The 16,633-nt window shown below is 36.9% G+C and overlaps 3 protein-coding genes across 3 annotated transcripts in view; 1 reads left to right on the forward strand and 2 right to left on the reverse strand.

Annotated features, from left to right (window-relative positions):
- The window catches only part of LOC146459447 (UBX domain-containing protein 4-like), a 14,365-nt gene extending 9,116 nt beyond the window's left edge, over nt 1-5,249 (reverse strand). Inside the window, exons 1-5 of the mRNA XM_085089489.1 lie at nt 5,056-5,249; nt 3,303-3,352; nt 1,343-1,398; nt 908-936; nt 458-576 (exon numbers count right to left, since the gene is read on the reverse strand). Coding sequence (XP_084945615.1) covers nt 458-576; nt 908-936; nt 1,343-1,398; nt 3,303-3,352; nt 5,056-5,137 — 336 coding nt within the window. The 5' untranslated portion in view covers nt 5,138-5,249. The remainder of the gene's footprint in view (nt 1-457; nt 577-907; nt 937-1,342; nt 1,399-3,302; nt 3,353-5,055) is intronic.
- A 236-nt stretch (nt 5,250-5,485) lies between these two features.
- Nucleotides 5,486-13,918, forward strand: LOC146459448 (uncharacterized). Its single transcript, XM_085089421.1, has 7 exons — nt 5,486-5,739; nt 6,550-6,662; nt 7,880-8,013; nt 9,215-9,264; nt 9,694-9,776; nt 10,552-10,629; nt 11,749-13,918. The coding sequence occupies exons 1-7, from the start codon at nt 5,514-5,516 to the stop codon at nt 11,989-11,991; spliced, it is 927 nt and encodes a 308-aa protein (XP_084945547.1). The 5' UTR covers nt 5,486-5,513; the 3' UTR covers nt 11,992-13,918.
- Nucleotides 12,692-16,623, reverse strand: LOC146459449 (cytoplasmic 60S subunit biogenesis factor ZNF622-like). The gene has a single exon (XM_085089420.1). The coding sequence runs from the start codon at nt 16,476-16,478 to the stop codon at nt 15,336-15,338; it is 1,143 nt and encodes a 380-aa protein (XP_084945546.1). The 5' UTR covers nt 16,479-16,623; the 3' UTR covers nt 12,692-15,335.
- Nucleotides 16,624-16,633: the final 10 nt, after the last annotated feature.

Genomic DNA, 16,633 nt, shown 5'->3' on the forward strand with positions numbered 1-16,633 from the left:
TGCATCAGTCCACTTCAAGTTCTCAGTACCTACATGTAGTCTTCTCCTGCTGCTTTTTTTTCAGGTTGCTTTACGTTCTGATTTATAATTAGGAAATATTGAAAGTTCCATTTTCACTCTACTTCTCTATAATTAAGTCTGATTCAAATGTGGCACTGTATGAACAGAAATACTCACTAAACACTGTTTTTTCTTTTATTTCAGGTCATTTGCTCTCAACTCACAATAACTCTAACCTTTTTCAATTTCCGTTGAAGGTTTGAATTATCGGGAGTCAACTGTATCATCAATACTGTAAGTATTTCATCAGTACAGCGAGAAATTTAAACACCTTATTTGCGACAAGTGAGACGACAAAGCACAAAGAAATTCACATTATTTATTGATAATTTTCTTACTACCATCAAAAGAAGAAAAGCATGCTTTGGTATATGGGAAATGCAACTGTTATAATCACCTCTAAAGCCTTGCTTGCTTTGGAAAGAAACTCATCAACTGGAAGGCTGCCACCTACAACTTCTAGTGGCAAACCATTCTCACCAATAAAGTATGTTACAGGGATGCACACAACGGGGTCTATTAACACATTGAGATTTCACGTTAAGGATTCAACTACAACAAATATGCATTGTAAAGAGCAGGATAGCTTGAAACTAAACCTTCATTAGAAATAACTGACCATTATTGAGTCTTTGATTGTATTTATTAAACAATATCTGGTAATGAAATCCTACCACATTTAAGTTCAGTGGCCAAGTGGTTAAGCCAACTGACTCTGGAACACTGAGTTTCAGGGGCTATGGAGCAGTTTCATTAGTAATAACATTCCTACGGACCTTACAATTCTTCCCAGTAGTAAGTTACAGATGAGAGTTGTGTATACACACTGTGTTTGAAAAAAGGATACAAAGCTTTGAGAAATGACTGCAATCCTCACTAAATCATATAAAAGAGAAGAAAATACATATTACATATAATACAATACATATGTTAATTATATTAATTTTGTCTTTGGCATAATCTGCTCCTTGAAGCTCCCTGTTTTTTCCCTTGGAAAAATTGTTCACTACTAAGAGCAAATAATGTCTGCAGACATCTTTTGGCACCAAATATCAAGGTTATTGTTTCTTTATTAAATTTTTTCAACCCAGTTTATCTATTCCTTTTACATTAGATATAGTTTTCCCATAGGTTCTGAAATGTCTCTTGGAAGCCAATGTACAACATTACATGAAAATCTGCATATTTACAAAGCCAATTTATAATCTAAGCAAATGTAACACTAAAATTGTAAGTTGTACATGTGCATGGATGGATAAAAACTGATTTCTTCTAGACTGACCTCTTATGATCCAGTTTAATAGCAACACATCTCTCTTTTGATAACGTCTCTGCAATCTAAATATTTAACGATTTTCAGTTATTAACATAGGTGATAAAATAAAATGTTGGTGCCTTTGAGAATGATTTTGTAATCATTTACACAAAAAAGCAATTCAACTTCTCTGAGGTCATTTTCAACTTCAAGAAACATAAAAATTAGCATGATATTAATTTTTTAGTACTACTGTATTGTATGTTACAAAATCAATTATTGATTGGGCAATTCCAGAAAATATCCATACCCAACCACGGACGGCTTCCATGTTTTAACCCCCCCTTGCCTTCGGAAATTCCAAAATGCGTTACCCCCCCATGCCCTCAGAATTCCATAATCGTGAACCCCCCCTCCCCTTCAGAATTTCCGGTTTTTCTGGGAAGTACATTTTCGATTTTAGCAACGCCTATATGAACAAACGAACATGAATTTATGCCTCCTCAGGGCTGCGATCTAGCGGCGCTAGGCGACAAGCTTTACTCCTCAGCAACAAGAAAAACCTACCGCTAGTGGCCAGGCGGTGAAATGTTCTTTTCAAGTCCGAATTTGGCTATAATAATAAACACCATTTACGGCAGTTTTACTCCTCTTTGTTTTCTTGTGCCATTCAACTCCTTTAGGAAAAGTAGGAAACTAGAACAACGCATTGGATGAAAACAAAAATTATTTCTTTTCGCCCCTTGTTTTATACCCGCACAAAATCCATGCTTCAGTCGGCTTCAGTTTCTGAACCAAAAATTCAATTAAATAAAATTGTATCTGTGATTCCAGGCGCTATCAAGAGAAAACTTGTGGTTTCAATTACCACATTACGAATACCTAGTATTAACTATTTCAAACGCTTTTAGCGAGGAAGAAGAAAATTACCGATTGTCAACTACATTGAAAACAACTTTATGCAAATTTATCAGTGATATGTGATGCACGTCTTGAATGTTCGATTCCACGTGCCCGAGTCCCTCACGAGTAAACATACATCGTTGCTGTTTTGTAATTATCTACTTTATTTACAAAATGTTACTGAAAAAAGTAGCAGTCATTAACCCTCATACAAGAGCAGCCTTCCAATCGATCGACTCTTACGCCGGAGCACGTGGACAAGATTGCGGCTTTTTCGCGGAATGTAACACGATCGCTTCTGAAATATCTTCGCTGCGCAAGCAGTACGCTGTGCAAGATTATACTTGATTGTACTTGAATCTTTCGAATGAAAACTTCGGAAAAAGCATTTCCTTTTTTAAAAACGTACAACTTCTACGGTAAAATTCGGCAAGGAACCGGGGAAACTTCAACGTGGCCGCTCGCTTGCCTTTGAGCAGACTTTGTTTACATCTTTGGCGTAGCGTTACAAATTTGCATAAATATTATCGAGATCATCGAATCTCAAAAGGCGATGTCACGTTTTCTTCATTTCAAATCGTAACCGTGTCTTCCTCTCAAAGATGACTACCTGTCCACTTAACCCAGTAATAAACAGTGAAGGAAGCGATATTAAAGGATTGCACCTTTTTCGGCCGCTGTTTCACAAGCCGAGAATGGAAACACGCGCGATCGCTACCAGTACGCTGCACATAATTATGCTTGATTGTACTTTAATCTTTCGAATCAAAACTTCGAAAACAGCATTTCCTTGATTAAAAAACGAGCAAAGGCCCCCCCATGCCCTCAGAATTCCATAATCGTGAACCCCCCCTCCCCTTCGGAATTCCATAATCGTGAACCCCCCCTCCCCTTCGGAAATCCTAAAAGGGATATTTTCTGGAATCGCCCATTGTTCATTTATAAATAATATTATTGATTGTCAGCTAACTAAGTATTCAGTGATTTTTGTACATGTAAGTATGACTACAAGAAACTAAGTGACTGCTAGGAAGACTTTGCTGTGTATTAATTAAAATTTATGAAATACAAACATCATGCAAACCTTGGAATCAGCCCAGGTTGAATTCATTTTCTGTGTTTCTTCATTGTCACCTAGAGCAAAATTAATTAATTTTGGTGAATGTATTTACATACAATAGATCACATCTAAATAAACACTTCAGCACAAGACTGAATACTACAAAAGACAACAAGAAAGCAGGAGCTTTGAGTCAGTGGATAAAATAAATTGGAACCTGGACTAAAACTAAAAATCAACATTTACCACACTAATTCATTCAAAAAAGCTCTGGGAGGCGGAAATTTGAATGCTCTAGTTTTTGGGCGACCCCAAAAAGGTGGCATGGCGGAAAATCACCCTAAATCCTAAAACACAGAATGGGTAAGGGTTAGGATTATAGTTTATTTGGGGTGATTTTCCACCGTTCCGTGTTTTAGGATTAGGGATGATTTTCCGCCATTCTGCCGTTCCGGCTTTTAGGGTCACCCCAATTTTCAAGAGTTCAAATGCCTGGGGGCAGGGGTTGCTGAAGTTTAAATTGATTGGTGCAATTAACTGGTAAGGTAGAATGTCTTCAAATCAGATCACTAATGAACTGTTGGCGTGAATGTAATCGACAACAACCACAGAGCTCACAAAGTAACAGCCTAGTGATACTTGTTCTACCTGGTTTAGGTTTTATTCATTGGGCAACTGTAATATTTTTCTTTGCTAATAGTTTTCCAGAAAACGCATCTAGATCATTAACAAAGTACTTTTTGTATTTTATCCCCGGGTTTTTGCTAAAAAAAAACATGATAAAGGAAGACAACTACCACAAGTCTAAATCGCCCTAAAATGCATTGGGAGCCTCACTCTCATGTAATCATAACATGGCTGACAGTATCCTTCCAATAGACCTCTATCACTAGGCCGCCATGTTGAGTCTTAGGAGAATAAGAAGCCCTTTTTTTGCATGGCAAGCCTCGCACTGAATTAGCGTCTGACCATGCGAAAACAAAGATTTTTATTCCCCCGAGACTCATCATAGCCGCCGAGTGATAAGGGTCTATATATCTTACTTTCAATGTTTCAGAAGGAATGTCCTTAAGTTAACCCATATGTTACAGGGTATGGCAATGGATGATAGTTTTAATGGCAACATAACAAAAGCCCACCAACAACATGCTGACAAGTCACTGACAAGCGACCAACAATTTACTGACTGTCGGCTAACAATGTATTTTAGGATGAGGTTAAACTGTTGGCAGAGTGTCTGTCGGCCAACTGTCAGTCATCTGTTAGCCAACTGTTGGCTGTTTGTCGGCCAACTGTTGGTCATTTGTTGGGCAACAGTATACCAACAGTCAGCCCACAGGTTTATCTGGTCTGTTCTTCAATTTACCCAGAAAAGCATATTTGCATGTATACAATGTACAACTTCAATCTGTAAATTTCACCATGTGTTGACCACAACATTGCCAACAGTTCCACTGTAAAATCAATGGACTAGTAAAGCGGATGGATACATGTTGAATCTTGTTGGGTGCAACGCTGCATCACGTACAGTATCTGAGTCTTTAATATTTTAGCGTTTTCATTTTCAAACTCCGCAAGCTGCAATTAGCTTATAATTTTTTTATGCAGTTCACGTTGAAAGTGGATAACCTTTGATAAACTAAGTCTATGATTTCAATTAAAATACTGGTGTACTCAGCGTTATTATGATAACAGCCAAGCTAATGATCAGCTTACACTGACGTGAACTCAACCTGAAATTAAATGAATAAGATTACATCATTCAACTTGTACCGACCTTCAATATAAACAATAAAGACCAATCCTTTCTGCCTGGATTCTCCTATAGCTTCAGGGATACTTCCCGTAAACCACTGCATACTATTTTTTCAACTATTTGGCTCCGTTAATATGCAATCAGCTGAGGAAAAAGGAATCCCCGTCACCGAAATACGCTGTTGTTCCTGTACGTGTCGAAGCGAGAGTGTCGGTATATACTTGGTAACCGAGCTCTTGTACGTGTTGTAACATGGGTGGGGAGAATCAGGTGGGGCGTCACTATTTTAAAATGTTATAGCAAAAGATAAAACGTTTCCCCTTTAAAAGAAGTAAAACGTTTTTCCTCAGAGGTTGAAGAATATTAACGATACACAACCTCACATTTGATAGATACTTCGTCGCAAAATTTTAGTATTGCATTGTTCTACTCACTCCCTCCCTGCTGAATCATGAATTTGGCTCATTTTGAAAATCAAGATGGCGGCCACATTGGCAAGGAAATCTCGTGTTATGGCCACAAGCCTTCCAGCTCTTATTACTAAGTGTCGCTGTCCGTCTACTCCACCAAATGTTTCGAGAATGCAGTTCAGATACAAGGGCCATAGTAAATGGCAAAATATTAAATTCAAGAAGGCCCATATTGACTTTGCACGGAGCAAGGAATTTGGAAAACTTTCGATGGATATCATCACAGCAGTTCGAGGTGAGCATAATTTTAATAAACTTATGTTGATTCATACAAAATAGATAATCTGATCTGTTTGACGCTTGTGGAGTTCCGTTTGCCAACTACCGTGGCTGTCAAATCAACAAAAATCGATATACACGTAGCATGATCAATACCAATATAGGCTAGAGAATTGTCAGTCGAGCAGGTATAGTTGCAGCGAGGAGGAGAATACCCCTTGTCACTCCACAATATTATTTTATTGTCATGGTAATATGGTACAGAGTAGGGGATTTTGTTTGTTTTGTTTGAGTTTATAATGGTAATAATGTGCCAATCAATTTCAAACTTCAGCATCGCCCACCCCCTCCCCCCCTCCCCCGCTAAGGCAACCTCCTGGCTTTTGAGCTTTTGTAAGTAGAGTACTAAATAAAAGTGATGATTTCCCAAAAAAAAAAAAATTTCCGACAATATGGGATTTTTTGAGCTCATTTGTAACAAAATTGCGTAGGAAAATGAACAATAGTTAAAGTTTTTGGTGAATGAAAATACAGCAATGTATTTCAAAGTGATTAAGATGCATGAAAAGGAGAGCATATTCAAGTGCAAGGGTTCTGTGACAGCACATGTGACCAGTGATGTATACTGTCCTTGCAGTTGCACAGATGACATGTACATATGATAGAATCATTACTGCAGCGACAGCCTATCATTTTAAAAGATTTTTTTTATTGCTGTGATAAATAAAGTAAGACAACACCAGAAATAAGGAAAGACTTCAAATCTTTGTATGATTTCAATTTTTCTCTGAATACTACTTGTATTTTTCTTTTCTTCACATGGCAGAATCTGGGCCAGATGTTACGTTCAACCGTCGCTTAGAGGGTCTTATTGAAAAAGCCAAATCAATAAACATGCCAAAAGACAAGATTGGAAGTGCAATTAAATCAGGAACAGGGGTGAGCTTCTTTTTGCCAGTCACTTTATAATAATTTACGTGCTCAGTGTTGTGACTTTAAAGAAAACTTTTGTGAAACTTGATATTGAATTTATGCTTTTTAGAGCGCGCGCTGACAAGTTTCGTTTGATTGATAGTTTTAAAGTGCACACGCGCATTGGTTGGTTTGTAACTTTGAAATTGATGGCGCGTTGTATTTATCGCGTGAGCCAAATAAACAGAGTTGGAGTTTGGTTTGAAGTTTGGTGTGGTTGCGTGGTTTATGGAGGGTTATTTTGGGACTTTTGGGAGATTTTAGGGCTGGGACTTTACTGAACTCTATGTTCAGGAAATCGCCAGTGAACACTCAGTTTCACTCACTCGCACTCTCTTATTAGTTTGCTAACTCATCCATTTGTTGTCATTTTATAAACATGTTAATCTTTTTTTTTTTTTTTTTGCTAAGATTTGACCCATTTTGCATGCATACAGCCTTGAATTCAGCTCAAAGATTTCCTGCAACCTTTTGTTAAAATGTGCTCTTTGACTTGTTTATTACAAAACCCTCCATGACACCATCCCATTCAGAGAAGAGTGATACGAAACTAAAGCAAATTAAAATTAAGGCCTGAAATGCAGGCTCTCTGATAAGATTAGTGCATACTTCTCTAAATTAAAGGCAACTGGTGTGCAAATAAAGCAGGTATTTACTACCTTTTTAAATTATTTTATGTTTTGTTATTGATCTGATTAATTACTGTAGACCTAAAAACAACATTTCAAATACAGAGAGCTTATGACCTAAAATTATAAAAAAATTTTCACCAAAACTGGAGAGAAGTCTTTGATCCTATAACTTGCCACTGTTACATCATAGATACAGCATGCAAGAGCATACCAGAATCCTCCTCAGCATATAAAAATATGTGGAACATTTGATGAGAGTTGTATTTGATTTTTTTTTGTTGTTATGGGATTCAGGATAAACATATATGCTTAAGTCATACCACGTAAAGTGGCATTTAGAGGGGACTGGGGATGTACAGGATGGGTGGGTGGGTGGGGGGATTCAATGACCTTGCTGATGGATCCAGCATCCCATCCAGGGGAAGGAAAGTGGCTTAATAATTGCTACAGAAGCTTTTTTTTCAAGATGTTATCCATGAGGGCTTTAAGGCTTATGAAGGCTGTATACTTAACCTTCTCCATGTAATCATCTCTTGTTTATATTTTTTATAGACAAAGGATAATCCTTATGAAGCCAGCTTGCTTGAGATAAAAGGTCCTGGAGGCTGTGGGCTGATTGTTCAAATGCTCACAACCAACAAGACTAAAACCAAGAATGAGATTAATACTATTCTACGAAAAAATGGGTGGGTAATTTCCACACAAACCATCTGCAGAGACCCAGATGCATAGTACATGACTTGTACACTATTAAATTTGTTCAATGCTTGTGTGTGCAAATTTTGATACAAAACCACACCATAGTTTATTCTTTGATTGTTCAATGGAAAACATAATGTAAAAAGGTTTTCATTAATAGCAATAATAATAATAATAATAATAATAATAATAATAATAACAACGCGAACATTCAAAGTTATTACCAAGTAATGCCCAGACCCTGATGTCATAGCAGAGTGTTACAGTAGTAGTTTTACGCTTGGTTTCTTTATATAAATTTTAGGCCTGCATTAATCTTTGTCTAGTCTTAGTTTTTTTTGTTTGTTTTTTTTTTTTTTTTTTTTTGGGGGGGGGGGGGGGGGTGGCTTGTAGGGCATTATCAACTTTTTTAGTGTTAAATTCCTGTAGAGCAACATAGGTTACGCTTTGCGCCCTATGTGGCTAATTTAAGTTGAATTCATATGTCGTACGCTGCGCATAATGATCATAGTAATTAATAATGATAATAATAATAGTAATAATAATAATAATAATAATAACAATAAAGAATTTATTTAAATATCAACTAAAAAAAGTATATAAAAAACATCACAAAAGTACTAATAATAACAATAATAATAATAATAATAACAGCCATGATGATGATCAATTAAAATGAGAATCATTTTTAATAAAAACTATTAGTTTTCTTTTCTTGTTTAGAATTTGTAATCCCAGTAGGCTACAGACAATAATACCCTTAAGTTACAAAAGAAAACTGGCAAATAATTACTGAAGAGCTCTAGAGGAAGTAAATGAATTTGCCACTTGTTAAAATGACTTAGGATCCACTCATAGGTGGCAGGATGATCCTAGCGGGCAGATCATCCTGGTGGGTGGATCAACCTAGCACCATTGTTTTCTGGGAGGTTTAAGTTGACCTTCTTGCTTGGATGATGGTAGCACTGTAGGATCATCCAAGCTGAAAGATAGGATCATCCTAGCACTAGAGTCAACTAGAGTCAAACAGGCAAGGAAGGGATAATATTGTCTCACCTACTTGGGTTGAATTAATGTAACCAAACAGAATGATGATTGAAGGAGGAAAACAGGATAGAGGAAGGCAATATTTTGTTGATGGACAAATATTGCTGACATTGTAGTAAAACACTTTTCTTGATTTTTCAGAGGCTCATTAAAGGATGGTGGATCAGTGACATTTCAATATGATCACAAAGGTCAGAGGCAAAGAGTCAATGCATTTCAAGCTTCTGTTGATCATCTATCTGTTCTTTAGTCCACTGTCCTCCTATAATCCCTACGACAAGGTGCACTTCCCTGAGAAAAATCCTTCATTTTACACCAGTGTTGTAGCATACTTGACAAATGTTTTTTTGCAGGGCCTTCTTCCAACACAAACACACGTGAGCAACATTGGGAAGCTTCTCAGACAAAGCAAACTTCAAGCCAGCAATTTACTTTTTCTTCAGATGCATTCACAAATTACCACACATCTGAAAGTAACAATTAAACAATCACAGGAAACAAAACATCAAGACATGATTTATCACTGTTAGTATTGTAACAGTGAACATGGACAGCAAGTAAATGACTAAAGTGTGTTATTAATTTAGTTGTAAATTAACATTTTTATTTTATTTGAACAGGGATGATAACTGTGGAAGATTTCCTTTTTAGCAAAGATAAGCACGACTTAGAAGACTACCCTGATGGTGATACTGTGGATAAAGTAAGCCAATTTGGAAGCTAAATGCGACTTTAACTTAAATGGCTAGAAGTATGTAATATGTTTAACCTCAATTATGGTACTGTGTGCCTTACTGATTAGTTTTTGAGATACCATTTAAAGCTCTGTTAATCCCTCCCCCCCCCCCCCCCCCCCACACACACACACCTCAGTGCTGCAAAAAGACACAAATAAAATAAAATATTTTATTGAAGAAACACTTCACCACTTTGGCGTACCAATAGTCAAAACATCTGTCAGTTGGTCTATATTGAAATTTGGTCTTCAAATGTGCAGAAGTGTTATACATGTGTTAAGGTAAAAATGACATTGTATGTTTGATACACAACCCATTAGTGCTATCTTTTAGTTACTTTTGTGGTAATCTTTTGCAAAAAGTCCAATTTAAGTTTAGTTGAAAACTCATGGTTTGAAATAAGCCTTTTCCCCTTCTCTGACAAGTACCTCTTCTTGAGGCCTGAGGTTTCCAGAGGCCAAAGCATTTAAAGGAAAGTACAGTTGAACCTCTGTTTACAGACACCTTCTGTAGGTGCACACCTCTCGTGAACAGACACTTGGTCATGTTCTCAGCTACACATAAACACTACACTTTTAACCTCCTATAAGTGGACACCTCTCTTAAATGGACACTTTTTCTGGTCCTGAGGGTGTTCGCTTACGGGAGGTTCGACTGTATACAGCTAAATAATTATTGGAATTTCCAGGGGGGTAGAGGAGATGACTTTTTCTGGAACTATGCTATTATCTTCTCTTGCAGGCCGAAGAAATAGCCATTGAAAGTGGGGCAGAGAATGTGTTCTTCTGTGAGTCAGAAAATGGAACAAAGAATATTAAGGTATGATCACAGAAGAAGAGCAGTATCGAGAAATTTAGGGTATGCTGAACTCAGGTGTGTTAATGCCTTTTATTCTGGTTTCTGTTTTAATTGGTTTTCACTGAACAACATTTCTGTAAAGTATTGAAAGTCTGTGTAAAAAGAACTGGAAAATATAGACCTGACAGAATTTGTAAATTAAAGTAATGGTCAATTTTGAGGTCACTAAGAAAGAGCAACAACGGGCTTTCATGACAGTTTGAATTTTGGAAAACTTTAGTTAAAGCCATTAGGATAGTTTTGATGATGTTGTTGTTATTGATTGTAGTGTTGGCAAAAGAAGTGGTTTTATAAAATAATATTATTTCTTGCCATTCAGGAATTGTCTAAAAAATAAGTTATATATCACATAATTTTAACAAATAGTGAGAATTAGGTCACATGACACTTGGTGATGCATGCACTGAACCCATTTTTCAGAACTGGCCAGCCAGATGGTCATTCCAAAGGAATGGCATGAAAATGGTCCTGAAATTAGTGCTTTTTGGCAGTAAAATGACCTGTCGAACCAGTTTGACAACTGTCATGGACCCCTAGACTTTGCACAGTTGTCTTTTAGCATCTGATTGGTTAAAATCATGTTACCAAACTATAAAAGGTAACAAATGTTTGGTTCTATCAACAGGGTTGATAACTATAAAAGTAATGTTTTAAAAATGAGCAGGAGTGTTTTATCAGGTTTAAAACCATGAAGTGGAGCCGAGTGGTTTTAGACCCGATAAAACATGTGCTGCGAGCTGTTTGAACGGCTTCAAAAACATTCCTGGAAAAGCCTGTGTCAATAGAGTTCATAACAATTATGCTTTTGTGAGAACATTGGAAATTAGCATATAAGAAAAACACCGCATACTAATGAGGAGTGTTTTATCAGCTGATAAAACACTGCATACTAATAAGGAGGTTTATCAATACAAAGTAACTGCACATGATGTATTATCAACCATTTGATAGGTCAATGGGCATATGAATTATTTATAAGTTTTTGAACTGATTTTAACCAGTTGACACAGCTGAACTGTATTAACATGATCAGTGGTAAATGTGTGATAATTATCATTGCTGTTGTTCTTCTTATTTCAGTTCATATGCGCACTTGAAGACACAAAGCAAGTGTATGATCATTTATCAGAAAAGTTTGCGAAGAAAGTTACTTCATCTGAACTGGAATATATTCCCCACACACTTGTTTCTCTGTCCAGTGAATCTTTACAACAAGCAGAGAAGCTAATCGATACTCTTGATGATCATATGGATATTGTGAGAGTGTATGATAACATAGAACAGTATCCGAGTACAACATGCAAGCTCTTTGGATCTACATGACCTCCCGCTCATGTATATAATTAATATATTAGTAAGTCAAGATTGGTGGCGGTTCTCATTTCATTATGGCAGATGAGCAACAAAGTGAAGCAAGGCGGTCACATCTTTGCAAAGGAGCATCAGAATTCTTCACTCTTGTGGACATAAGTTTGCCCTTATTTTTCTCATTCACACTTGACAAGACTGACGGCTCTACATACAGAACCTGATTTTTCTGCCATTACGACTGATGAGTTTGCATTAATTGCATAAAAATTATGGAAACTCGCAATTCAGTTAGGAGGAGGTAGTTATTTTTTACATTTTTTAAATACAATGCAACCCTTCAGAAAGAAAAAATGCCCTGCTAAAAGCTGGATTTAAAAAGATGTGTGAAAATTCAGCAAGTATCTTTCCTGCGGAAATGAAAAAATACTCAACAAAGTTTTATATGGTGACACTCCACCCTAACATCCAACCCTTTACCCTTTTGTATACCAATTTTGACAGAAATGGTGACCCTTTTAAAAATGGTACTCCTTTCACATATTTACAGTTGGAAACACCGTATCTGAACTTTCATTGGGTCTGTTCGAGATACTTTGAAAGGTCGTTTTAAATACCTAAAAATATACAGTTCACCTCACCCTTTTCTATACTTCCCCTTGTGAATTCCCTATCCTTTTATATAGGCGAATCTTTGTTTACACTTTTTGCCGCATTAACATATGCTTATCTCTATCTGATGATGCTAATGACACAAAAACTCTGAAAATTGAACGGGCATAACAGTTTCAGTTTTCGCTGAAAATTTGAGCCCAATACATCGAATAGTTTCGGAGAAATTCTCTTCTAAAAACTCGAAATTTTACAGAGAATGTATCGCTCATTAACTTTTTTGCCACCCAGCAATTTCGCAGCTTTTGATGGCTGATATTTCCTTCAATATTGCTTGCAAAGAGCTGAAAATTGCACAAAGTGCTCAACTTAATCAGCTCTTTCAAATTTTGCATTTAGTTCATATATACGGCCACAGCTTCTGTGAAGTCGTATGCTAATGAGGAAAAATGTAAACAATGACGTCAGAAAAGAGTCGCCTATACCTCCAGCCTGGAAAAGGTCCCCCTTTCGGGCGAAGCATCCCCATCTAGTCCATTACAGGGAGTACCCCCCATCCCACCCCTGGGAAGTATTCAGTCCAATTCTTAACCTGTGCAATTTTGGAAATGGTCTAGTTTGTGAGTATTTTAATTTGAGTTTGCAAACTATTTTGCTGAGCCAAAAACATTGCAATTTTCAGTTCTTCATAAAAACACATTCTTCCTGAAAAAAAAAAGAAAAGAAAAAGAAATTTGACATCTGATGTCTTCTCCAGTTTACTGTTTTATGCAGACTATTAAGGTACATTTAAATAGTAAATTTTAAAACCATGCCAGAAGAATAAAGTGGCTAAGGAGCATTTACCCATTGGAGATTCATCTTTTTTTTCTTGCACAACTACTGAGCAAAAGTCGGGAAATTTTGCAAGTGGAAGTTACTGCCGGAGGTGGGAACTAAATGTCATGATTTGTCATACAACCATGAAAATTTAATGTTGCCCTTAAGAGTTGCCTCAAAGTATACGTCAGTTTAATTAAATATAATTTATTGGTGCTGCACTGTTTACAGTAATTTCATTTTATGATGCAAACAGTGTTGACTAGTTATTGTTGGTTCATTAAACTTGGCCACAAGTTGTGCCGGGAAATTTTTTTCTCAGGGAGCCAAAGATTAAAGAATTATTTTTTAACATTTAAGGTTTTATTAAATTCTGTTCAGAAGACGAGACCCATGAAATATGAGTAAAATCAAAACGATAACTCAGCTTATGGTGCTTTTCCAGTGACGTCCAACTTAATGCTGGATATTTTAATTAATAGTAATAAAACAACTGTTTGTTGAAACCTGACCATTTAGTGTGCAATATTGTGTGTTCAGATTTCACATGAAAAAAGAAAGCTTCTGCAGCATTTAAATATCTTGTAAGACAGTTTAGCACTGTTGCTTTAACCATCAACTCAATTATGGATCATGCCAAACTCTTGTGAAATGGTGGTTACGGTACCCAAGGTAGTATTTTTTTAATTAAAGACATTCATCTGAAATAGAATTAACAAATCGACGGCAGTTTTCTATGGTTTATACTCTTATAGACCATAAAATGACGTCAAAAAATGTTCAAAACTCAAGTGGAAGCACGAGCTTCACTGCCAAGTTTTGGACATTTTATGGGGTCATTTTATGGTCTATAAGAGTATAGACCATAGAAAACTGCCGTCGATTTGTTTTTTTACAATAACATAGAAAAAGTATGAGCGGAATTGTCTATTTTTTTCGTTGAGAAAGCGCGCGCGTTACATTTGACGTCATTTTTATTGTCTGTACTCTTATAGACGATAGCTACGAGCCAATCAGCACGCAGGAATTTGGACAGTTATTGTAAAAGTTACAATGGAATTTTCTTTAAATTTTACCAAGTTACAAGTTATATTTGCACCAAAACTGAAATAAAAACGTACGGTCTTTGTTCTCTTTCTTCAGGAATGAAGAGTTGAAATATTGTTTTGGAGAAAAATGACAGTGATAGAGCATTTGCTTTACTTAGTATCTCATGGGCTCTTGGCCCAGCATTAGGTTGCCTGGAGAAATTGAGAAAATTAATTTTTTGTTGGCAGCCCTATTAACAGCTCTACCGTTCACTTGCATTCTTTACGAAAGGATTTCTGCATTAAAAAAATTCCAGTACCGTAGAGTTCCCCCAGGTGACCGAACAAATACTGGCCAAAGAGCCTTAAGCCTTAAACATTTGTCCAAGTCATTCCAGGTCAATTTTCAGCCAATAAAGACATTGCCCTAGACTCCTAGCTATTTCTTAAGGAGGTATGGTAGTGTGTAGATTATTCCTTTTTTGTATTAATTATTTTTGGTTTTGTAGGTACAACAGTTTACTACCCTTTTTCTCAAGTTATGTACAATTACATCAAAATCAAGTGTTTTTCCCTCACTACTGGGGTGATTATTAAATGGAGGTAATTGCCCAAGGTTTTTAAGTTGGAGAACATTGTTTAAATGTATTGATTAAATGTGGGGGGGGGGGGGGGGGTGGGTCTACAAGGTTGATTATTCAAGGTGATACAGTAATTCACAGAACAATAAACTTGACAACTATACTTCGCCAAAAATGTGACAAAACATCTTTTAACAACTGGTTTTCATGGTTCTACAATAGCCATGATGTGCGATACTACTTCTACAGTTTCGTCATCTTCACATTTCTTGTTATAACACTGCTGTCATTCAAATGCTGTTTACTGTAATTTGCCAGTCTAGAAAATCACTTGAGGTCTGAAATGTTTTTGCAGTTTGTTTGCTTTGACAGAGACGTCGACAGCTCTTTTCGCTTGCTGGATATTCTTTAGCCTGACATCTTTAACTTTCTGCCGTGAAGCATTTGCAATGGTGCCATGCCAACCAAGGGCTTTATAATCTGCCATGATATTTCGGATGACTTTGGAATGATGGCTTCTCTTTGGGGGGAGATTCTGCTTGTAGATGTGATGCATATTCCGATGGCCAAGTTTAGCACCTGATGGCAAACAAAGTTCCAATGTTTGCTTGTTGACTGCTAAAGTGTTGTCCTTGCTCTGGATTTCATCATTCTGGTCTTCTTCATCTGAATTATAATCAGGATAACTGCTGCTAAAATCATAAAAGTCAGCATATTCCAAAACTGCATCGCCCTCGTAGTCGATTTTTGTGTGGCCCTTGTCAACCATGTGGGACTGAACAGCTTCTGTTGAGAAAAAGCTTTTCCCCTTGTCATTACAGTAGAGGCACATGTTACCAATTCCAACTTTTTCACAAAGATAGGTCAACAGCCCTTTCAAATCCATAACAAATTCTAAGTCTGGAATGAAGAAGCTATGTGACCGGGTCATGTGCTTCATGTTTTCTTCTAAGCTGATGCTATGATGTGGGCAGAACAGACAGTCTTCAACTTCAAGCGTGTCTTCTTCAACGTCATCGTCCTCATCATCATCATTATTATCAAAGGATGATGACTCAGCATTTTCAAGGTCCATATTCTGTCCACCAGTTTCTTTACTTTCCTCGGTCGTTGTTTTACCACTGGACAAACCCTCAGTGTTTACACTTCCATCTCTCTTGGCTTTGCCAGCCTCCAGGTCTTTGTGTTTTTTCGAACTCATGTGGTTGCTGTAGGCATTCTCTGAGGAGAAAGTCTTGCCACACAATTGACAGTGCATAGTTTTCGTTTTGCTTTGCTGTTGTGCTTCAAGTTCGGCTTTTTGCGCAAGGACTTTTTGCTGAAACACTTCGGCAGTAACAGGCGGCATTTCAGCGACTTTTCTCTTGAGGTTATAACGATGCCAGTCTGTTTTGTAGTGGCGACGCTGTATGTCGCTGTCTGCAAAGGACACGCGACATGTTATACAAGTAAACAAAGGCATTTTCCTGATATCTGAGTTCCTAATGGTGGAATTTAAATCCTTATAGAAGACCTTCTCGCAAACCAAACTCGGGCTTGAAAAGAACAAATAGTACAAGCAATTTTTCACCGAATTATAAATGTTTTCCCAACGTGGTGCAATGTTCTTGTGTAATA

Source organism: Pavona decussata, unplaced genomic scaffold (assembly GCF_977016875.1).
Source record: "Pavona decussata unplaced genomic scaffold, jaPavDecu1.1 SCAFFOLD_219, whole genome shotgun sequence".
NCBI lineage: Eukaryota > Metazoa > Cnidaria > Anthozoa > Scleractinia > Agariciidae > Pavona > Pavona decussata.